Below are 22,342 nucleotides of genomic sequence, written 5' to 3'. Positions count from 1 at the left end.
CAGTGGGGCAGGTTGGCTAAACACAGCATTACAAGGCAGACGCCAGCAAATACACCCTCACAGCAGATGGGAAGTCCTGCTTCCCAAAGGACAGTCCAGGAAGGGCGGCAGTCAGATAAGGCAGACATCTCCCTACCCAGATAAACAAAACTGAGGTTATAAATAATTTCACTTTTTAATTTTCTGTACAAAATTTCTCAACCTATGAAAATAAAGTTTGCAAAAGTCAAAGTAGTTCAGCCCGCACAGGAGACTGGCTCGGCCGGGTCTGCACTATGTACAAGTCTCCGAGGAGGGGGTGAGAGCCAGCCGCGAGGCAGGGTGGCCCTCAGCTAGGGGAAAGCCACTAGGGTGCCTACAGAGCGAGAGGGTGGCCCTGGGCCAGTGCAGCCTCTGCAATTTCCAGATCTGCCACTAGAGGTCGGCATGATCCCGACGGCTTGTCAGGCTCACCCTCACCGGAGGACCGCAGCCAGCGACAGAGGTCCTAAAGGGCCTCTCACAGCAGGAGGGCCCGGTCTAGCTCGAAGTCACAGTGGTCCCTCCACCAAGGCGCAGGAGCATCTGCTGGCAGTCGAGCAGTAGCCGGCGGTCACCAAGCTTCTCTACAGTGCGCGCTGCCTCGGCCAGCATGCTCACGCGCTGCCCAGGGGCCGACAGGAAGGCAGGGGGCAGATAGCAGGAGGCCAGCAGCAAGGCCTCTGTGTGCTCCCGCCACGTGGGCCGAGGCTCCAGCTCAGTCGCAGCACCTGCGCACACACATCCTGTCAGAGGGAACTCCCAGACATTCTGGGTGCTTTCTCCACCCGTGTTGGGCACACAGGTGGGCTCAGCTTCCTCCCTATGACTATCTCACAAATTGTCATCCCCCGCTGATTTCAGGATCTCAGCATCCCTCATACCAGGCCAAGCCAGTCTCCCACGGCTCCCCACACACTGTAAGCACAGCCATGTCCTCACCTCCTTTGCCACTGGACCCTGCCCTCCTCCGCAGACTGCGGTCCAGGAGCTGGTGTGTCCGGGCAGGACTTGCCCCTGCCATCAGCCGAGCTGTGGCCTCGTGTAGGAACACCTGAACGGTGAGGAGTAATAAATAGCCAGTTTCAGATTGAGTGCCTACTCTCTCTCCTGTCTCCCTGCCTCATGGCCCCAGGGCAAAGTGACAACAATGCAACTCACCCTCCTCATAGCAGGCCGGAAGCTCTGTGCCAAGCGCCTCAGGCTGCTCAGGTCATGTTGAAAACCTCGCAGCTCCAGAGCAGAGGCCTGGGGTCCATTGCTACCACTGTGAGCTGCCTGGGCAGAGGCTGGTGATTGCTGGCGCTGCCATAAACAGGTCCGGGCCACAAGAAGCAGATCACACAGGAGCAGTTGCATGGCCTGGGATAGCAGGGAGGGCAGAGGTCATTGGAGGCGTTAGCATTCATAAGGGCAGAAAGCCCAGTGCCAGGGGCTGACTCTGGGCTGCATTGCCAAGGCAATGCCTTACACACATGCAATGCAACAGCAGTGCCCCACAGGACCACCTTCTCGAGGACACATGCCTCCATGCCCTCAGTCTTCCCAAAAGTGGCCCTGAACAGGAGCCGTGCCAGTCTGCTCACCACACCTTCCTCGTGGTGGAAAAAAGTGAGACCGTTCTCTCCAGGACTTACGCCTTCAACCAAAACTGAGGTAAGCCCATCCAGCCTATTTTGTACTAACTCCAAGAAATGGGAATGGATGGCTGTGACCCTGGCCTAGCCAGGTACCCACCCTACCCCCTCACCTTGTCAATGGAACTGCCACTCGGCGTAGTGGCTAAGCTGTCCCGTAGGTACCCACTGGCCTTCTCACAGATGGCCAGGCTGGCTGGACCAGATTCCACCTTTCTGGGGTCCAACAGAGCCCGGGCAGCCTTGAAGGAGTACAGAGCTGCCCTGGGCAGGGGTCTCCTGTTGGGGTCAGGGCAAACACGGTAAGTTAGACCCAGGCAAAGCCCCTCCCTGAGTCCTCCCACGCTGCTTCTAGTCTCCTGGGCGGAGAGCACACTGTCTTCCACATACAGATACGTAAGCAAAGTACTGAGGGGCCCAAAACAGGGTGAGGAGGGCCCGGCTGGGCACTCACTCGGTCTCCTGCAGCACTTGGGGTATATGCTCCACCACTGGGTACAGCCGCTCCGCTGCCTCTTCGTCCCGCCGCAGCCAGTGGATCACCACAGCTGTCAGTGAGGCCCACCACTTGGCCACTGGGTCTGTGCCTGCAGAAGAGGGGAAGGTGGGCGCCTGGCCCTCAGCCACATGGCAGCTGGGGCTGGCAGGCGTCAGGACAGGGGTCTGGAGCTCACCGGTGGTGGTAGCCATGCTGGAGCTGACAGAAAAGCTGCAGGTAGGAGCCCCGACAGCATCAGAACAGCTGTTTAGCAACTGCAGGTATCCAAGGGCATCTGAGAACTCCCTGAGGCAGGAGAGAGCTGTCAGGACAGACAGCAGCAGTCTCGGGGTTCTGGGTGACAATGGTTCTCCCCCGCTACCCAACAGAGCTTAGTCTGACTCTTGCCTCTACAAAACACTACCTGTCTGACTGGTAGCAAGACCCAGAGAGGCTCTTGGGACACAGACTCTGGCTACTGAACAGGTTGGACAAGGCTTTCCCAGATGCCCTATTGTAGGGCCTTGCCTGGGGTGGCACAAGAAAACTCACCTGTCTCCATCAGCCGCCCCTGGGCTGGGCTGAGCTATACAGTTCAGTGCTCGCTCCAGGAGATGTTCACAGAAGAGTCGGGTCACCTGGGCCAGTGGATCCACTGTGGGGCGAGGTGAGAAGAGCAGAGGTCAGGTACCCTCCCTCTCTGCAGTCCCCTTCCCACACCAGTGTCTTCGTATGGTGGCTCAACCCACCTCCTAGTTCTAAGCTCTGGCAGACAGACAGTGATGGGTATTTAGTCCCTGCCCTCAGCGTGGCCAGGGAGGAAAGTGCATGGGCTGTGTGAGCACTCCACACTGGAAAGGCGAGCTTGCTCGGTCCCCAGTGGGCGCTGACCCCCCTCAGGGCTCTTCCTAAGACTACAGTGATGTGGTGTGGAGTCTCCTCTCAGATCTACCCACTGCTGCTGACCCATGCTGCTTCCTGCTTCTAAAGAACCTTGGCGAAGCCCAACGAGCCACCTCACGGCCACAGCTGCAACTCAAGCTCCAGCCCACAGTGCAAAATAGGCTGGGTGGGTGAGGGCACTCAGAGATGAGGGGGCAGTGTGAGGGGAGGCGGGAACAGGAACGAGTATAGGGCAGTGGTAAAAACGGAATGAGAGAGCACCTGGGTTCCCAGCCATGCTGTACAGGCTCTCCTGCGGGGCACCATGCACAGCCCAGTCCCCATCCACGAAGAAACGGTGACCTACAGGGTGGCAGAGCCACTGCATGGCAAGAGGCACTGAGCCACTCTGTGCTAGGCAGGCCTGGCGGGCGCTACTCAGGAAGAAACGCTGTGGGGGAAGGAACAGGGCTGTCACGCTGGCTCCGAGCTCAAGCCTAGAGCTCAGCTGGAGACCCCAGCAGGGCCTGCAACCCACCTGCTAACCACCGCCACATCTTGTTTAGCCCCTGGAACTGACGGGGGAGAGTTGCAAAGACAAGCCCTGCCCTGTCCCCATTAGCCTACTTACTGTCAAAAAGTGCAAGGCTCTTGGGAGACTGGTTTTGACCCTCAGGGCAGCTGCCACATAGATCTCTGCCAGTGTTGCCATGGATATAGCATCTCCTGCGCACTCGGCCAGGTTCAGAGCACTTAGTGCCAGGTTAGAAGCAGCAAGATGCCCTCCTGTGTACTTCCCTGCAAACAGGGGAGGCATGAGGACAGGAGGAGACGGGATGGTGGAAGCCCTCAGGCCGGGCTCTCCCCCAGACATACCCATGGCATGCAGCTGGTGCAGCTTATGGTAGACGAGAGCCGCGTCTCGGGCACTGGCACGGGCATCTGTTTTCAGCCCACAGTCCCTCTGCAGGCCCCCAGCCTGGCCTGCCAGCCAGCGGCCCACCCAGAGACGCTGCAGCAGGTGGCGGATGAGGTTCCAAAGTAGGCTGCAGGCCAGGTCCAGGTTCGAGGTGGGCAGGGGCCGGCCCAGGGCCTGCAGGGCCAGCCACAGCTGCTGAGCAGCCTGGGCAAAATCCCCCTGGAGAAAGGGTTGTCTCAGTAAGAAACACCCAGCAGGGCACCGCGCTTGTCTGGGCCCCTGGAATGAATCAAAGGGGCTCTAACAGTGGGGGCGGGGCAGCTGGAGTGGGGACAAATGCAGGGAGCAGGAGGGGCATCTAGCACCTTCCAGGCCTGGGGGCCTATTTCTTCTCCCCAGGGCCAGTCCCTTACCCGGGCCAAATCCAGGTCAGCTTGTTTGCGATGTCTCCAGAAGTGTACAGCCGGGCCAGAGTGTGGCCGAGTCACGGGTTCCCCATACACAAAGAGAAGAGCCAAGCAGGCCAACACTAGTAGCCCATTGGCCAGCCAGACTAGGGGTGGCAGCAACCACGGGGTCCAATGAGAGCCATCTATAGGCAAAGGGAAGGTCTGAGGACGTAGCTCCCTGGAAATCCAAAGTCCCACAGGTCTCTCCCAACGATACGCAGGCTGGCCTGACTCACCTCTGCTTTCAGCCTCCAGCACGCTGCGCCCAGAGCTGCGGTGCGCAGCAGCTCCTTCGGAGGAACTGAGGACGCCCCAGCCAAACAGCGAGGCCACGGGATTGCAGGTCAGACACAGGAAGACCAGTGCACACAGGGCCAGGCGGGACCGGTCCAGCATGCCTCGACTGTGTGAAGGCAGCCGCTGGGCTTTCACCTGGCAGGAGGCAGGACGGTGAGGGCAGAGCCCAGCTGGCCTCAAGGACAAGGGCTGAAAAAAGGCGGAGACTGCAGGGCCTCTGGGAGAGGGAGGGAGCTATGCTGAGCGCGCGGAGTCCAACCTGGCTATCCTCAAAGACTGGGCTATCGGGCTCGGAGTCACTGGCGCCGCTGCTGCTGCCTCTGCTGCCAAGTGACAAGGGGCTACTCTGGGAGGGCGAGCCGGCATCTGAGGGTGGAGGGGTCAGTGTCTCCACCGCTTCAGGTTTCAGGCCCTCCATGGACACATCCGTGCCTCCTCCGCTGCCACAGGCTGACACCAGGTCCTTCAGTGATTCTGCAGGCAGAAGGAACAGGGTTGGGAAGAGGCCTAGGAGCCAACACTCCAGGATTTGAACAGTTCTGTTACAGTCCAAATGTGGCCAACGCCACTGCAGAGTCCAGCCGCTCGAGACTGATCAGGAGTTAAAGGAGAGCCGGTGGACAGTGGGGTCAGAGCCAGAGGTAAGGCTGGGCAGGGAGAGAGACAGCATCAGTGTGGTCTCTGAATGAGCACAGCCCTCATAAAGTCAAGTTTGAATGCTCGCTGGGCCCCCATTCCTGGAACTGTTTGGGAAGGATTAGGAGGTGTGGCCTTGTTGAGGGAGGCGTGTCACTGGGGGAAGGCTTTGAAGTTTCAAACCCTCACACTATTCCCAACTAGCTCTCTTCCTCTCTGCCTCATGGTCGTCTTCACAGGTGAACCCTCAGCTACTGCTCCGGTGCCATGCCTGTTTGCCTACGTGATGGTCACGGACTCACTCTCTGAAACTGTAAGCCCAATAAATCCTTCTCGAAGTCCACTCGGTCATGCTGTCTTATCACAGCAAGAGAAAGGTAACCGACAGCCGGCGTGGCTGGGACTCACCGCTTCTTTGAGCCGTCCGCAGGGCTGCGTTCTCCCGCTTGAGCTTCTGGTTGCTCTGCTGTAAGAAGTGGATGTAATCGATAGCCTTTCGCAAGACAGCAGATTTATTCAGCTGCAAAGAGGGAGGGAGAGGGCTCAGCCAGCCGGGCAGACCAGGCTGGAGGTGCGAGAGCAGGTAGAGCCACTCTGCAGCACGGCTGCGGCAGGGCCTGCACTCGTTCCTTCTGCCTAGAACGTTCCTACGCTGAGATCCTAACAGAACCTGCTCCTGGGGTGGAGATAAAAGCTGCCGCGGGAAATGCATACGACAGCGTCTAGCCGCTGCTGTTCCTGTGATCACCACCTCCTGCCTCCGACTCCCTTCGGCGCTTTACTGGAGACCTCCCTTGACCACCAGTGCACACCTGAAAAGCTGTCACTCTTCCTCCTCGTACCTGTGTTCTTCTGCCGGCACACTGACTTCTTTTTCACACTCTTCGATGCCCACAACTTCCCTAGGGCATTGATTCCTCCAGGACAGGATTTTTGTCTTCATCACCGTGCCACCCTCGATGCCTAGCACAGCCCTTTCTTTATCAGGACGCCCTTGCTAAAATCTAATCAGGTAAACAGGACTACCCAGACCCAGACAAGCTGATGCCTAAGACTATGTGCCCAAGTTTGGCCCAAGCCCTAATTCCTGCTGCTGGCGTGCCTCACCCCCTTCCTGCTCATGCTGGCTTGAGTCTAGTGGGCCTCTAGCCATACCTTTGCCTCGGTGCCCACCACCAGGTCCTTGAGCTCCACAATCTTGTCATTGATTGAGGAACGGTAACGCTTCTCAATGGCATTGTGGGCTGTGCGCTTCTCGCCGCGGCTCTGAGCTGAGCCCATGGCCTTGCTGCCAGCTGCCAGGCGGTGGATGGGCAGTTTGTCTGTGTCCACAACCAGTGGAACCGTGGCCAGGATGGTCCCTCCACTCACCAGGGTCTGCAGGGTCAGACCCGTGTCACCAGGTGGACAAACAGGTGTGCAGCCAGCCCCATCATGCTCTCCCGTTTGCCTGGGCCGTCTACCTGCAAGGGGCCCGCCTGCACGGCTGTGCCAGGGGCCAGGGCACCGATGCCAGCCGCCTTCACTGTGGCTCCCGCGTCTGTCTTCACAGCTGTCAGCACCAGGGAGTCTGCCTTGATGAAGTGCGGCTGCAGCACAACCTGGACGGAGGGGCCCGGTCATGAGTGGCGACCAGGCCGTGCTTCCCCATCCCTCCTGCCTGGCCAGGCCCACTTACTGGGACCTGCTGGATCTGGGAGGTCACAGTGGTTGTTCTCGGGGCTGCTGAGGCTGGCGGCAGCTGCTGGGAAGCTGAGCTCTGGACCTGGGTGTGTAAGGGGACAGGCGAGACTCCGGGTGCAGAGGCCAGTGGCAGGCCAGATGGTGGCTGCTGGGTGTTTCCAGGCAGGGTCCCTGAAGAAACAAAGACAGAGGCTGCTGGCAGAGGCTGCCTACTTTTAGCCCATCTGGCCTGTCTGGCTCTGAGCGTCACATAACTATCCCTATGATTTCTTAGCAGGACAGGTTCTGCCAATGTTCCACCATCCAGTTGGGCAATGGGAGATGCCCAGCACAAAAGGGCATCCCAGGCTACAGGATGAATACGTGACTTCTGAAGCCTGGAAACTCCTATATAAAAGCAGAGGGGCTGCTTTTCCTATATCTCCTCCCATCCGCACCCCTTACCTGAGAAGCCTGAGGGAAGGCTGGAGTACCCCAGCACAGGCGCAGGGCTGAGCTGCAGGGGTGGTGGGGGGAAGCTCGGAGGCAGGAGAGTCCCTGGTGATGGCTGTGGTGCTGGCGGCTGCAGGATGGTGAGCGGCACTGGCTCCTCTTTGATTCCAGGCCCAGGGGAGAAGGGGGACACAGACGGGTACATCTTTAAGGCAGTGGGTGCAGATGGCGGAGGGGACGGGGGCGAAGGTGTCACCTTGGGTCCTCCTAGGAAGGCTTCCAGAGAGGAGCCCAGAGAAGCAGGCGAAGAGAAGCTCTCAGGAGAGCTGGCACCAGGGCTACTGGGCTCTGCGTCTCCTGTCCCACCCCCGGCATAGGGGGCATCAAAGAGGCCAGGGAAGTCACTGTCTTGGTTGTTGATGAGCTGAAGCATGTCTAGGGAAGAAGAAGACAATGAAGAATGAGTGAGACAGCACGGTATAGAGGCTAGCTCCTGAGCAGGGCTCGTAATGCCCAGGGCAGAGCCCTCTCTCGGACATCTATGATGTGTGGAGCCATTCCAGATACAGTGTGTGCAGCTGACAGTCCTGGGCACTGGGCTGGCGCCACTGACTTAGCCACTGCTAGCCTGGACTTCATGCTGTGGCTGGCCGAACCTGCCTTCGTCAAAGCTCTCGCTACTCACCCATACCACCCAACCTCTCACAGTATCTACAGACACAGCACATAGCAGGACCGCATCTGCCCGTTCATTCACTCACTTATCCTGCATGCTCCAAGTGCCCACACTAGAAGGAGGTTCTTCCCAGGCTCTCTTGAGCCCCGGGCCTGGAGTCAAAGAACGACACATAGCAATGCTATGGTCCCAGCTTCCAGGGACCAAGGATCTAGCTGGCCGTGGTGGCACACAACTTTAATCTCAGCACTTGGGAGGCAGAGGCTTGGATCTCTGTGAGTTCAAGGCCAGCCTGGTCTACAGAGTGAGTTCTATCTAGGGCTACATAGGGGGACCCTGTCTTTAAAAAAAAAAAAATGTGTAAGAGTCCAGCTGAGGCAGTACATGAAACCGTACCGCAAGAGAAAGGAGAAAACAAGTTCCACCTGAGAAGCGAGAATTTCCCTGGGAATGTCAAATGCCCTCTATATTAGTGGTGTTTGTTTTATTTTCCTGGGTTGGTGTTTTCTGTGTGTGCCAAAGCAAAGCAGGGACCCATAGATGATAAGCACGTACTTCATCACCAAACTACATGCAACCTGTCCTGTGTGTGTTTAATGTGCCCATGTGTGCCTGTGCCCATGTGTGCAGCCCCTGCCTCCACAGACACACATGAAACTGGGACCTGAGGGAAAATACAGGCACACCATCCGCTACAAGTCTGTGCTATCACACCTGGCATTTTTTACTTGGATTTTGGAAGGTCAAATTCCAGCCTTGATGCTGGCAAGGCAACCTCCATCCTACCCCTTCTTGCCATGGTCAGTGCTAACCTTTAAGTCCACCTTCACCGGATGTGCAGGTCTCGGTCCTCCATCCAATCACATGAATGGCTGCACCACACGGCAGGCTACAAGCGCTAACCTAGAAGGCAGCAAGCCCTAAGAGGCCTCTCCTGCCCGTTCTGCTGCCTTATTGCCCAAATGGTTTGTTAAAAGAACACATGCCCCATTTAAGACACGGACAGCCCTGCTGTGCCCGTGCTGCCTCAGTTTCTCAACCTGTAAAACAAGGTCATGCCTCACACACTCGGGAGGTCCGGTTCTCGGTGGAGGGCATAACAGTCGGTAGGGCAGAGGGAACAGAACAAAGGAGCCTTTACACAGGTGCAGGGAGCCATGCGCACTGACGCTCGGGAGCTCTTCCTTTGGAGATGCTGAGCAGGATGCCCTGCACATGGACCTTTGCAGAAACTGACACCAGTGAGAATCCAGTTACAGGGGAAGAGGTATAGAGAGAGTCGGGATAGTTTTGAGTACCTCTGGAGTGGTACTCCCGAACAGGAATAGTAGACAAGGCAGATATCCGGGATGGGGCCATGTCAGGAAAGGGTCCTTATCAATCCTCGACAGACTCAAAGGGTGAGTAGGGTCTGCCGCAGCAGACTGGGTCTGGGCCAAGCAGCAGCCCACTCCGAGGCCACTACGTTGACAGAGACCACTTAGGTGAAACAGATGCCCTATTCTACGACTGAAGACCCTGAACTTGCCTAGTTCCTACGGAGTCCAAATCTACCTGGCCACTAGCCACTCCCCCTCTGCAGATCCCTATCTCAACTCAGGTGTGCGCCCCTGCTCTGGAGGCAGGAAAGGACACTGATGTTGAGGAGCACAGACATCCAGAGAGCACGTCTGCAAAAATAACAAGATATTGTTGCAGCGCCTTTCCTTGTGCCACCAAAAAACCAGAGGCAAAGCCGCCACCATTAACCTATTTCTCAGCGCAGCACACCGAGGCTTGGCGCAGAAGCAGCTGCAGGCCAAGTAGCCAACCAATGTATCTGTGTGTTCTGGGCACAAAGCCAAGCGCCCAGGTCCGGCCATTCAGGCTTCGGTTTCCCCTCTGTAAAAGCAAAGTGCTTTCTCTCCTTGCCTCCTTCCTTCTAACCCGGACTGAGACACACTCCCTGGCTCCAGCCCAGCTACAGGCCCTCTTCCCCAGCTGGCAACTAGCGCGCTGGCTGGCTCAGCCCAGGGCCCTCTCACCCACTCGTGGAGGCCAGCTTTTGGGTAAAAGGGCTCTACAGCATCCATGAGCACAACACTAGAGGGCCCACAGTGCTCTCACATGCCCTGCCCACACCACCACTTGGGCTGGAGCCTAGGCCAACTGCCTCCTCTCACTGGGCCTCAGTTTCCTCCTCTGCAAAAAAGAGAAAAGGTTAAGTCTTTTCCCAACAGAGCAGGGTATCAACACTGTCTACTGAGGGATGCTCAGGCAAGAGGCACGACACTGCAGGAGGGCCTTCCTGTGGCTGTGAACAGAACAAAACAGGGCGGCAGGCTCAGGCTTCTGGATCCTTGCGGACTCTCCAGATGTTTGCAAGTCATAAACAGTACTTTTAATCATAGGAGCTTTCCTCTCTCGTGCCCACTCACAGTAGCCCTTTTGCTAAACGGGGAAACTAGGGCCAAGAAAGAAAAGCTGACAGCCTGGATAGCTCGCCTTTTGCTATCCAAAATGCCCAATTAGGGCCAAAAAATGGGTCAGACTCAAGGCTGGGCAGGAGACCGGCCTTTGGGTTTCTTCCTCCGGACCCTGCCCAGAAAGGAAGCAGAAGATGCAGAGAAAAGTGGTCCAAGTTGCTAGGTGTTGTGGTTAGTCCCTAAGCGGGATAGCTGACCCAGAGTGGGCCGCCAACTTCCGGCCCAAGGTGGCGAAGGGCCGTTCCACACCGTACTGGAATCCGCTGCAGAGACCCTGGTAAAGTAATAGAGGACGGTCCTCCCCAAAGTACCTTCAAAGGTGCAATCCATGGCTCCGTCGCCCGCGCCCCGCCCCTAGGGCGTGCAGACGCTAGCTACCTCGACAGCGTCCGCGCCGATTTCACCTGTCAGGCCCCGCGAGGCTTTAAAGCCCGCCGAGCGCCTTGGTGCCCCGCCCCTCGGGTGAGCGCACACGGCCAATCAGCAGCCGCGCCGCGCCCCGCTGGGGCCACGCCCACCCCCGACGGCGGCGGCTCGGGTTTCACCCGGTGCTCTGAATGGGGCCGGGGTTACTAGCGGGCGTCCGCCTTTAACCGCGTCTGCGCCAGCGCGCCGGGGTTACTAGCGGTCACTGCCGTCCCGGCCTCTGCCGCACAGGAACAGTCTCTGAAAAGTGCTTGGGCCCCGGGGACTGGGAACCGGGAAGTGGCTGGCTCCGATCCAGGGAGATATTCCCACCGCTGGTTCGCACACACCCGGAACGAGCCTGGACCATTTTCGCCTCAGTTTAGCCACTCCTGGGCCCTCGAACAGAATGGCAGCAGCAAGAGATGATATTGATATGGCTGGTCTGAGGCAGGCCAAGGGTCGCCTTAGGTGGTGATAGTTGATGGTGCAGGGGCACCCAGCTGGCAGAGCAGCCTCAGAGTAAGAACACTCACTTCAGGGAGGGGGCTGGTGGTTCCCGACCTAGATCACTCAAAACTGCCTTCAGGGGTGAGCAAGGGAAATCCTGCCTCCAGTCACACACCCAGCATGTCCTGACCTCAGCACTGATGTCCCCAGGCTGGGCCAGTGTTATCCCTCAAGGTCTCACAGCCCCCAGCAGATAACAAGTGAAGCCTGACTCAGTTTTCTTGGCGCACTCTGCAAAGGCCAGAAGGGACCCAGTCTAGGGGACAGAAGGGAAAGGTGAGAGGTACTGAGGGTGTGCCGAGCCTGTCTCTGTCCTTTGCTGACAAAGATTAAAGCTTTCTCATACACGTGCAAACCAAACACACACAGGCACAACCATCACCACCACCACACCAGTGCTGGCCAGCGGCCTGGCTTCTGGCAGTGTCCTGGCAAGGTCTGGCAGCCTAGTTGGCAGACACACAGGTGGAAGGGGGGCAGCCACCAAATCTCTTCATGGGTGTCAGGGGCTTTGGTCCATCTCTCTGCAGGGCCTCAGCTAGAAAACAGTTCCTCGCATTCACCTGACCCCCTTTCTAGGTCCTTCTCCATCCTCATAGGAGGTTCCAAAGAAAACAAGTCTTTTTTGGCACCGTTCTGCCCGGCCTGCGTGCTCGTGAGCCTGTCACCCGCACCCCCACCCCAAACAGACCAAGCACAGCTCCTGGGAAAGGCTCTGACCTCACCCAACTTAAGGCAATAGGTCCTGACACCAGGAGATGCAGAGGGCTGAGTCCAGCTGGGAGGCTCCCCGGTGCTGACCCTAGTTTAAGTCCTTTTCTCCTGATTTCCAAGCCTGATTACAGAAAGACTTGCAGGCTGAGAGGCCTGACAGCCGGGAGGCAGTACAGGCAGTGTGAAGCCTCGGCACTCTTGTGCTCTGTCCCTATCTGGACAATGGGCAGGCCTGTGGGTACAACAGCCTCAGGCGAGCAGCGGAGCAGAGGCAGGCATGGCACCTAGAGGCATGTGTGCCCAGCCCCCACCCCTGCTCTGCCTGATCGTCCCCTCACTCCCTTCTTGAGCCCATTTCCTCAGATCCTGGTGGCCACAGTGGAGACTGGGGGGATGGAAACTCAAGCCAAACTTTAGCAAGCTCCTTGAGAACAAGCTTCCTGCCAGGGACCTTCTGCCGTGTGCTGAGGCCTTCGCTTCTTTCAGTCCCTACCTGCTGTGCAACTAAGGCAGACCAGCCTTCACTCAGCCTGGGACAGGGCTCGTTCATACCTCTCTATGAACCTCCAGGACCTTCTCCAGGGGTGGCAATCCTGGGAAAACAAGTTTATAAAGGACCTGCCCACTCCAAAAGGCCTCAGCAGCCACAGGATCGGGCTAGGACTGGAAACCAGACCCTAAGGTGTCCGATGATCTGTAGTTCCAAGGTCAACCCTAAGCATCTGGTAGGTTTTTAACATTCTAAAAGGGATTAGCAGGGCCATACACTGAGGCACTGGCCTACACACCTAAAGTGAGCGTTCGTTCCTGGCCTCACCCCAGGAAGGACTAGGACTCACTAGGTCCAGCAGGTCTGGAAAGGGGCACCATGGTGCCCAGGCTGCTGGCCAGCAAGAGAAGCAATACTGGCGTCCCGTGGACACGCACAGGCTTCCAGCTGCATGCATGGTCTGAAGCAAAAGCACAAGAGACCCAGACTCCCTTACGGGGTTCCACCCCTCCCCTCCCAGCACCTGTCCAGGCCTGCTCTGCCCTCTTCCCCTCTCAGGCCCTGATCCTATCTGACTTCAACAGGAAACCCGAAGCCCCAGCTACCCCTCCCCAACAGTATCTGAGGCCCAGCCTCCGTGTCTGCCATGTTCCACTTTCCTGGTATTTGGGTTCAGCTAAGCACAGAACCGTACCCTTGGGGCACTTCCATTCCACCAAGAAACCAGCCACACACGCGTGCATGGGGGGGGGGGGCAAATGCGCCGTGACAGAAAAGTTGGGCTAGGAAAGACAGGTGGTTATCAAGGCTGCCTGAGGAGTCGACACTTGAGTGCAGTCTAAATAGAGCCACAAGGGAGGAAAAGAGCCCTCTGGACAGAAGAAAAGGCAAGCCCAAAGACCCCAAGATATTGCAAACCAGGTATAAGGATGGAAGCAGAAACCAGTGGCTGGGGGTAGGGATGGGCTATGTTGGGATTTCAATGCCGGTTGGGATGGCTGAGCCAAAGACATGGAGCCTGCAGGATTTGCAAGCTACCCCATGCTAGGAAGGACTGCATGCAATGAGAAGGATGGCACCACCTCCTAGGGAGGACATGGGAGAGTGCCCCCTGCCCGGTGGGGCTTGCAGGCTAGAGGATGGGGCTGTGGCTTGCTGCTCTTCCAGGCATGCCGCCCTGCCCTGTTGCTCCCCAGGCCTTTACTCCTCAGAAGTCCCTGGCAGGCACTCTGGTCCTTGGCCATCATATTGGTGCCAGGGCACAGGGGCATAGACTGTCTTTTGTGTACGCAAAGGCCCTGCTCCAGGGGATTAAAAGAATGTGGTTCTTCCTGGAAGGGGATAGGCCACACACAGGCTGATGAAACAGTCACTCTTGGGCTCAGGACCTCTCCCCAGCTAGGACACAAAGGTCCAGAGAAGAATCAAGAACACAAGAGCCCTCAGCAGCCCAGGGAAGAAAGTGAGGCTCTGACTCAGTTCTGCTGACCCACAGTGCCTACTCTGCTGCCAGTCAGTCATGGCCTGAGGTGAGCCCTGGGCCAACCAGCCTTTATCACCACTGAATATGCAGAGAGAGAACACGGGCGGGGGGGGGGGGGGGGGGGGTGCTGGGCCAGGCCTCAGCAGGGGCCCTCAGTCATCTGGGCCTCAGCAAGCAGTAAGCCAAGGGGCTGGGGGGTGGCTGTGCAAGCCCGAGGGCAATTCCCAGAACTCACACAAAGAGCCAGGTATGGAAAAACAGAAAAGTGAAAAATAAACTGGGGGGGGGGGTGGGGGGAGAAGAGGAAGAGAGAGGGAGAGAAAGAGAGAGAGAGAGAGAGAGAGAGAGAGAGAGAGAGAAGCCAGTTGTGGCAGCTAATGCTTATAATCCCAGGGCTGAAGAGATGAAAAAGGTTGATCCCCGGGGCTCGCTGGCCAAACAGCCTGCACAGTCAATCTGCGAGTTGCAAGTTTGGTTTAAAAAATGCTGCCTTTAAAAATTATATGGAAGGGCTGGAGGCTAAGTGGTTAAGAGCACCTGTTCATGCAGAGGACCAGGGTTCAGTTCCCAGCACCTCACAGTGGCTCACAACCATCCGTAACTCCAGCACCAGGGGATCCGATGCCCCCTTCTGGTCTCAAGAGGCACTGCATGCACATGGTGCATATACACGCGGGCAAAACACACATATATAATAAAATTGTTTATTTGTTGGTTTTTGAGACAGGGTTTCTCTGTGTAGACCCAGCTGTCCTGGAACTCACTCTGTAGATCAGGCTAGCCTCAAACTCAGAGTGCTGCCTCTGCCTCCCGAGTGCTGGGATTAAAGGTGTGTTGCCACCACCTCCTGGCCATAAAAAATACTTAAAATATATTTTTTACATTAAGTGGAGAAGCAAAGACACTAACCTTCACTCCTGGCCCTACATATCTACATATGGGGAGCATGAAGACTGCCCCCCACACCCCTGCTGGTCCTTAGCCTTCAAATGCAGCCTCACTCCCCTGTTTCCTGTGCCCCCATTAATGTCATCCTGCCTTAATCCAGGCTAACCCTGCCAGGAATGTCCTCCTTACTCTTAATTCTGCCCACTTGGAAAACACCCATTCTCTCCTCGAAACCTGCTCTGATGTTAACGCTGAGCCTTCCCACTGTGAGAGCCACTGAAGACACCAAGCCCCAGAACATTTTTCCCGGGGTGGAGGAGACGGAACTGCAGGCTCTGCACGTTGCCCTCCGAGAGGACCACCTCAGCATGTTCCTGTTTTGTTTTCCTTTCAAACTGGGTCTCCAACCGCCCGAACTTCACTTATGAAGTTGAGGACGACCCTGCATTCTTGATCCCCCTGCCTCTACCTCCCGAGTGCTGGAATTCCAGGTGTGTGCCACTGTGCAGGCAATTTCCACTGTCCCCTAGGGTACTTATGTTCTGGTCGCCCAGGCTCAGCCCAGAGCTGTGGGTCAGGCCCTGATATAACCTGGGGCACAGCAAATTAATAAGACACTAGCTAGCATGGATCCCATCAGTTTGCTAGAGCTGAGGGCCCAGGACACGCTGATCATTCTGGTGGCCAAAACAGCCCCTGCGCCCAAGGCAGTGGCGGCTGTTCCCAGGCTAATGGCAATGTGGTGCCTTCCTTTAAGTCTACATAATCCACTCCTCAGGGCTGTGGTAGCCTGCAGGGAACTTGCTCTCGTGCTTCCCCAGCTGCTTTGCCCCAGTGCAGAAAGCTGCCTCTGAAGAGACGGAACTGCAGGCTCTGGCCCTGCCCTCCCTAAGGTGGGGACCACCTCAGCAGGCTTCTCCACCACCCCGTTTGGACAGTCTCCACGGCTATGGCCCTTGCATCACAAAAGGAAGGGCAGTGGCCGGGAGGAAGTGGCCCTTCTGATGCACAGTCGCAGAGGCCCGGACGCCGCTATGGCTGAGGTTTCTTCTAAACTTAGGAGATGCTAAGGATGAGGCTTGCTCTTCAGAGCAGGGTGGGAGGGCCCTGAGTAGCCTGTCTCTCATGCAGAAGGACAAGACCATTACACAGGACGCAGTCACAGCTTGGAACCTCAGCCTGGAATGTTCTGGAGACGTCCTGTACAGGCTCCTTGGATAGTGATTGCTAACATTTGCTGAGCAAAACACAACAGGTCTGGGTGCTGGTTACACATTTTAAACAGTGTGAGAACCCTGTAGGCACTGTGTCGGAATGCCTAATAGCGTCTGACAAGCTCAGCTGGGCCCCAAGAAACGAGTGGTAGGAATCAAAACGTCTGAGAGGTCATGCCAGGTGTCCAAGGCCTGCCTCTCTGTAGGGTTGATGTGAAAACTCTTGGGTGAAAGGTTTTCTGGGAAATGGTTGGGGTAGAGTGTCTGACAATGGTCAGAGTAGGCTTCTCCGAGGCTATACATTCTCCCCAGCTTTACCCCACCCCACCCCAAAGCCCTAGACAGCGTGGCTCAACACCTAGGCCAGCTCTGAGCTACTCTAACTGGGAGGGAAGCCCCCACCCAACCTTGTGAAGCAGCGGGCTGTGGTTTCCCCTGGCTGTCTGGCCCCAATCGGTCTCCAAGATTGGAGTGTACCACAGGCTGGGGCACAGCTCAGTGATGTATGCACCTCTGGGATCCATCCCTAGCACTGCAAGATAAAGTAATTAAAATAGAAACATAAAAGGCGGGCTGGAGAGATGGCTCAGAGGTTAAGAGCACTGACTGCTCTTCCAAAGGTCCTGAGTTCAATTCCCAGCAACCACATGGTGGTTCACAACCATCCATAGTGAGATCTGGCGCCCTCTTCTGTCATGCAGGTGTACACGCAGGCAGAACATTGTGTACATAATAAATAAATAAATTAAAAAAAAAAAAAAAAGAAACATAAAAGGCACCTCTGTAGGCATGTAGCCAACAGAAGAGAGCCATTCTCCAGCCGGTACAGTACCCGGGCCTCAGGCAAAGCCTGGGTCCTAGGCCTCTACCAGCAGTGACCCTATTGGACTAGCCAGGTCACCTGGGAAGCTGTGTCCAGCTAAGTAATATAGGGCAAGAAGTAATGGTCAGCCACTGCCTCCCTGGACCCACCCCTAGCACCTTTCTCTGGTTCTTTAATTTGGGCCCCTCCGAGGCATCACAGAGCTGCTACACTCCCCCCACCCCAAGGGAACTCCCAAGCCTGCATTTCAGAGAGATCGACACAGTCTCCCTAAGAGCAACAGCGTGCTGGAGCCCTCTCTTTGAGGACGGGATGCTCAGGCTTTACCCTGAGGGGCTCTGGACATGGAGACTAGCAAGAAGGGGTAGTCTACTGTGCTGGCTAGTTTCATGTTAACTTGACACAAGCCAGAGTCACCTGAGAGGAGAGAGCCTCAAGTGAGAAAATGCCTCCCTAAGATACAGCGGTAGGCAAGACTGTGGGGCATTTTCTTAATTAGTCATTGATATAGGAGGGCCCAGCCCATGGTGGGTGGGGCCATCCCTGGGCTGGTGGGCCTGGGTTCTATGAGAAAGCAGGCTAAGCAAGCCAGGGGAAAGCAAGCCAGCAAGCAGCACCCCTCCGTGGCCTCTGTATCGGCTCCTGCCTCCAGGGTCCTGCCTGTTTCAGTTCCTGTCCTGACTTCATCGATGAACTACAATGCAGATGTGTGAGCCAAATAAACCCTTTCCCCTTCAAGTTGCTTTGGTGATGGTGTTTCATCACAGCAATGAAACCCCTAACTGACACCTACCTTGGGCTGTACCCAAGGGGGTTTCGGTGGGTGGACACAGTTGAAGGAGTAGCATCCCTTGACAAGGTCTTAAATGTCATGCTGAGACAAGGATACTTTATTCCAGAAGCACTGGGGATTCGTGGACAGTTGGCAACCTACTGAGAATTGCATGCCTGAAGCCGGCCAGTGGCCACGGAGGCCACTATTTTCTAAGGTGTGCAAGTGCTTGGTGGGACCAGAGATGGAAGGAATCCCATGGCCAGTGCAACAAGCCAAGAAGCAGTGATAACTCAGTCTATAAAGGCAGCGATGTGACTGTTAATGCTCTCTTGGCAGGAGGGGGAGCGTTACCTGAGATTCTAGCCACCATGTCCTCTTGCCAGCCAGCTGCAGGGAATCTTGGGAGGTCAGAGTATACAGGAGGCAGAATGGGTGGGGGTGGGGCTCCAGATGCAACTTTCTAAAGGCTTGTCACTATGCTGGAGTAGGACTGGGCGGTGACGCTGCTGTTTGGGAGTCTGCAAGATCCTACAAATAACCCCTCACCCATACCAATTGTGAAGGAGTGGCACTACTTGAGAGGGATTAGGAGGCGTGGCCTTATCGGAGGAAGTGTGTCTTGGGGAGTGGGCTTTGAGGTTTCAAAAGCTCAAGCCAAGCCCAGTGTCTCTCTTTCTCTGCCTGCGGATCTGGATGTAGAATCCTCAACTACTTCTCCAGCACCGTGCCTCTCTGCCTCCATGCATTCCAGCCATGGCAATGGACTAAACCTCTGAAACTGTAAGCCAGACTCAATTAAATGCTTTCTAGTTGCCGTGGTCATGGTGTCTCTTCACAGCAAGAGAATACTAAGACACTGGTTCACGAAGCTGAACTTGGATGGAATTGTTTCTTCAGACTGAAACAGTGCCATATAAGATTCACAGACACCTCTCCCTAAGGAGAGTCACATATACTGTCACATAGCAGATACAGTATGAGACCAGCACTGAGAAGGGGAAGCAGAACTCAGGAGGGCTTCTCAGTAAGCCATGTTTGACCTAAGCTATGCATACATCTTGGGCCAACAGACAGACCAGCTGTTAGAGAGCTGTCCGTCACAGGCTTTGGACTCCTCAGTCTCAGACTAGAACTAACTCCATTTGCATCCTCTGTCCTCTGTGCACAGGAGTCCCCCCGACACACACAGGCTCCTACCCCTTCCTCCCCCCAGCCTCTAGTGACTTGATGTCAGGAGCAAGGAGAAGACAGAGCTCCTCTGGAACTTCTCTGAGGTCACAGCCAGCAGCAGGACTTGAGGCTCTGGGCACAGCATCACCTCAGAAATCAAGGTGGCAAGCTCACAGGAGAGTCACAAGACAGAAGCAGGCAGAGGATGGCTAGTGGGCTCCAGGCCTTGGCTGGCTCTCCCTGCCACTTGCCAGTCTTATGATCAATGCCACTCTGGGCTGAGGGAGACAGCTGCATGGCTCTTAGCCCCTGTATCAATCTGCTCTCTTAATCCAGCCTTGGGGGTCAGGGGTCCAGGCTCTTGAGGCAGCAGCTTGGGTCTGAATTCTGGCTCTGCCTTCTATGGCTGCAAGCCCTTGGCTGTGTCATTTACCCTGTTTTTTAGTCTCTAATCTGTAAGATGAAAACACATCTTCCAGCCAGGGCTGTCAAAAGGACTCACTGAGATCCTCACCCGAATAATGCCTGACACACACAAAGGGCTCAATAAGTGTTTTCTACCCACGTGATAATGGTCCACCCCAACACTCGGGGAACTTGTACCGACTCAAACGTGACACATGACACTCTCCTTTTCCTGGCCCTACTCCCATCGCCCCCAGTCATGCCCAGAACTCCAGCCTGCCCAGATGTCTTTCAGCCTTCATTCCTTTAAGGTAACTGGCTTCAGCTACAAGCCTACTAGAAGCTTTGATAGCACATCTGGGTCTCTGAGTGGTTGGTACTCCCAGAGGCTTGCCTATGGAACTCACTGACGACGTAGGCACAGCATGCCCAAGGCTGCACATAGCAAACAGCTTAGGAGGTGTCTATCAACAAAGCATCAGGCCGGTAAAGATCAGGGCCCACCTACTGTAATCCCACCAGCCCCCATTCATGGTTGTCTGCAGTAGAGGAGGGTATGGCGCAGCCTAAAACAGGTGAGAGGGATGCAATGTTTCAGACTGCCGAAGGCCACCAGAGATCACTGACCGGTCCACCTAACGTGGATCCATCTCACAGTACAGGAGTTGTTTGTTTTGTTTTTGTCTTCTCCAGAACCCACACTTCCCTCTACCCAGTGGTGGTTGTTATTGAAGCTGGAGATGAATCACGCGGGGCAAGTTCAAGGGATGTCTTAAAGGCCTAGGGTGTGGCTCAGGGCGGAAAGCCTGTTCATAGGTTCTAGGTCCTGGGTTACTGCCCCAGAATTGCAAGACTTAAAAAATATTCTAGAGAACAACTGCCGTCTATCCGTTTTCCCAGCGTCGTCCACACCAACTCCTCAAACTTGGGTCCTGTCTCGGGGGCCTTTGTCTCTACTTTGCTCTCCACATAAAGTATCTTTCCTTGTCGGTGCCGGGCTGCCCCTCAGCTCTACAGCACACAGAGAGACCTCCATGACCTCTATCCGAAGCAGCTAGACGCCTGCACACCAAGGTGCACGTGAATATCCGTTCGTGGGCTTCCTTGAGGATTTTGATGTGCCCAGAACATGAGAATGCCCGGGTCGGCCCGTGAACTGTATACAGCACGCGGCCTGAAATTCAGTGGATGCTCAGGGCGTCCAGAAACCAAGCCCCCTGCGGTCCCGAGGGCTCAACCCCAGTTCCGGGGCACGCGACAGCGCAGTGCGCACGCTCAGAAGCTCCCGACCAAGTGACCTCCCCGGACGTGGGACCCAGCACAGGCCGCGCCGGAGCCCCGGGCCACGCACCTTCGATGTCGGTCAGCAGAGCCGCGTCCAGTTCGCACGGCTCGGCCAGCGCCTGTTCCAGAGCCGTCTCGCTGAAGGACAGCTCTTCCATGGCGCCGGCGCCCGACCGGCTTCTGGAGAGGGCCGCGTTAGTGAAAAGTTCCTCAGAGTCTGAAATCCGTGGGCGGAGCCACCCGGACAGAGGGGCGGGGTTTCCTGCTAGACCCCGCCCACCCGCCCGGAGCGGGAGCGCTCCAGACCAGCTCGCCTAGCGGGTTCAGACCGCTTGTCTGGGCCTGGTTTCCCGCCGCCTCCTACCGGTGCCCAGGCACTGGGCCCCACCTTCCTCAGCACGAAGCAAAGGGGCTGAAGGGAAGCCACAGGATTAGAGCTGGCTCAGACGTCGTTAGACTGAAGGGCCAGAGGGGGAGACCTGAGTGGGGTTGGGAGCGGAGAAATGAAAACCCACCTACGCTTTGCTCTTTAGAACAGGACAGACCTAGTCCAAACTACAGCTGTGACAGGCCTGCGGTGTGACCTCACCACTGTGTGCCTGTTTTCCTCCTCTGTAGCAAGGGCCCAGGATCTGTCTACGGGCTGGCTGAGAGGTTAGTGAAGCTGTGCAGCTGAGGAGCGTGGCCTGTGAGGTCCGTCTCCAGCCTCTCAGCCTAGGAGCCTGGAAGTGGGCCTCCGGAGGAGGAGAACCTGCAGGAGGAGCAAGAGGCTGGAACTTCTGATCCTGTCTTAATCCTGTCAGTCCCACCACTGGGGCAGAGAGGATCAGGAAGCTAGCGTGCCCATACAACTCCTAAAGAGTCCGTTCTCCAGGAAGACTCAGAAAAAGTGTGGATCCCAAGGTCAAGCAGGGTTCTGTGGCCCAGAGGACCGGAGCCCGGTTGCCTGAATCATGACCTGGGGCAGGGCCAGGCCAGGCTAGCAGCCTGACCGAGTGAATCCTGGGCCCTGTGACTTGGGAACAGGTAAAGCAGGGGAGGCTGAAATAAAGCATTCTGACCCACAAGTATCTACAAGGAGTCAACCAGGGAGCCTCCGAGAAGGTCCGGGCCCACGCCACCTGGAGGCTGCCTCGCTCGGATTCCAGATCCGCAGGCTGGGTGGCTTTCCTCACCTCCCAACCAGAATCCGTTGTCCGAGCAAGGAGGGAGTGTGCGCCTGGGCTCCACCTGGACTCGTTTTGTTCCTCTCCCAGCGTGGCTGCTAGAAAATGACACAGAATAAAGTGCACACAAGTGGCCGGACCTATAAACCACCTCTCCGCCCTACATGGAGAGCCCTTGCTTTGGGGCCACCCTGCCATATCCCGCCATCAGAAGACATCCAGGAAGCTGATGATTTTGCGGCAAACTCAAACAGCCCTTCCCAGCCAAAAGGGCGAGGGTCTTCAGAGGTCCGCGGACCTAGCACCTCCCCTACACAAGTGTACCCAAGATCACTGATTTTTTTTTTCCAAAGTCAACTTACTAGGGCTGTCTCTGCAGAGCGAGGTGTTTGGCGACATCACAACAGATCCGCCTGATTCTGGAACTGAGTAAAGACTATACA

At 56.4% G+C, this 22,342-nt stretch overlaps 1 protein-coding gene across 4 annotated transcripts; it reads right to left on the bottom strand.

The window, feature by feature from the left end:
* Positions 1–156: 156 nt before the first annotated feature.
* Srebf1 (sterol regulatory element binding transcription factor 1) lies at positions 157–20,967 on the bottom strand. Of its 4 annotated transcripts, none has more exons than XM_021639550.2 (19): positions 20,801–20,965; positions 7,444–7,866; positions 6,995–7,170; positions 6,780–6,917; positions 6,472–6,693; positions 5,725–5,836; positions 4,940–5,154; positions 4,620–4,815; positions 4,348–4,526; positions 3,892–4,153; positions 3,647–3,813; positions 3,298–3,466; positions 2,686–2,788; positions 2,330–2,439; positions 2,110–2,242; positions 1,769–1,934; positions 1,180–1,380; positions 961–1,072; positions 157–749 (listed from the first exon to the last, which is right to left on the bottom strand). In XM_021639550.2, the coding sequence occupies exons 1-19, from the start codon at positions 20,889–20,891 to the stop codon at positions 520–522; spliced, it is 3,405 nt and encodes a 1,134-aa protein (XP_021495225.1). In that variant the 5' UTR covers positions 20,892–20,965; the 3' UTR covers positions 157–519. The 4 variants fall into 4 exon arrangements, with proteins under 4 accessions (XP_021495225.1, XP_021495226.1, XP_060219592.1 ...); XM_021639551.2 differs by lacking the exon at positions 20,801–20,965 and adding an exon at positions 10,884–11,038; XM_060363609.1 differs by having other exon boundaries at positions 2,110–2,439; positions 20,801–20,967.
* Positions 20,968–22,342: the final 1,375 nt, after the last annotated feature.

This window comes from Meriones unguiculatus, chromosome 11 (genome assembly GCF_030254825.1).
Source record: "Meriones unguiculatus strain TT.TT164.6M chromosome 11, Bangor_MerUng_6.1, whole genome shotgun sequence".
Taxonomy (NCBI): Eukaryota; Metazoa; Chordata; class Mammalia; order Rodentia; family Muridae; genus Meriones; species Meriones unguiculatus.
Note: the sequence above shows the minus strand (reverse complement) of the source record. Positions and strands in the feature narration are given on the sequence as shown.

Coding starts and splice junctions, on each gene's coding strand:
- Srebf1 (XM_060363609.1), bottom strand. CDS start 20,891: ATGGAAGAGCTGTCCTTCAGCGAGACGGCTCTGGAACAGGCGCTGGCC. Junction 6,918..6,994: donor CCCAGATCCAGCAGGTCCCA/GTAAGTGGGCCT, acceptor CCCTCCGTCCAG/GTTGTGCTGCAGCCGCACTT. Junction 3,467..3,646: donor GAGCCTTGCACTTTTTGACA/GTAAGTAGGCTA, acceptor CTTCCCCCACAG/CGTTTCTTCCTGAGTAGCGC.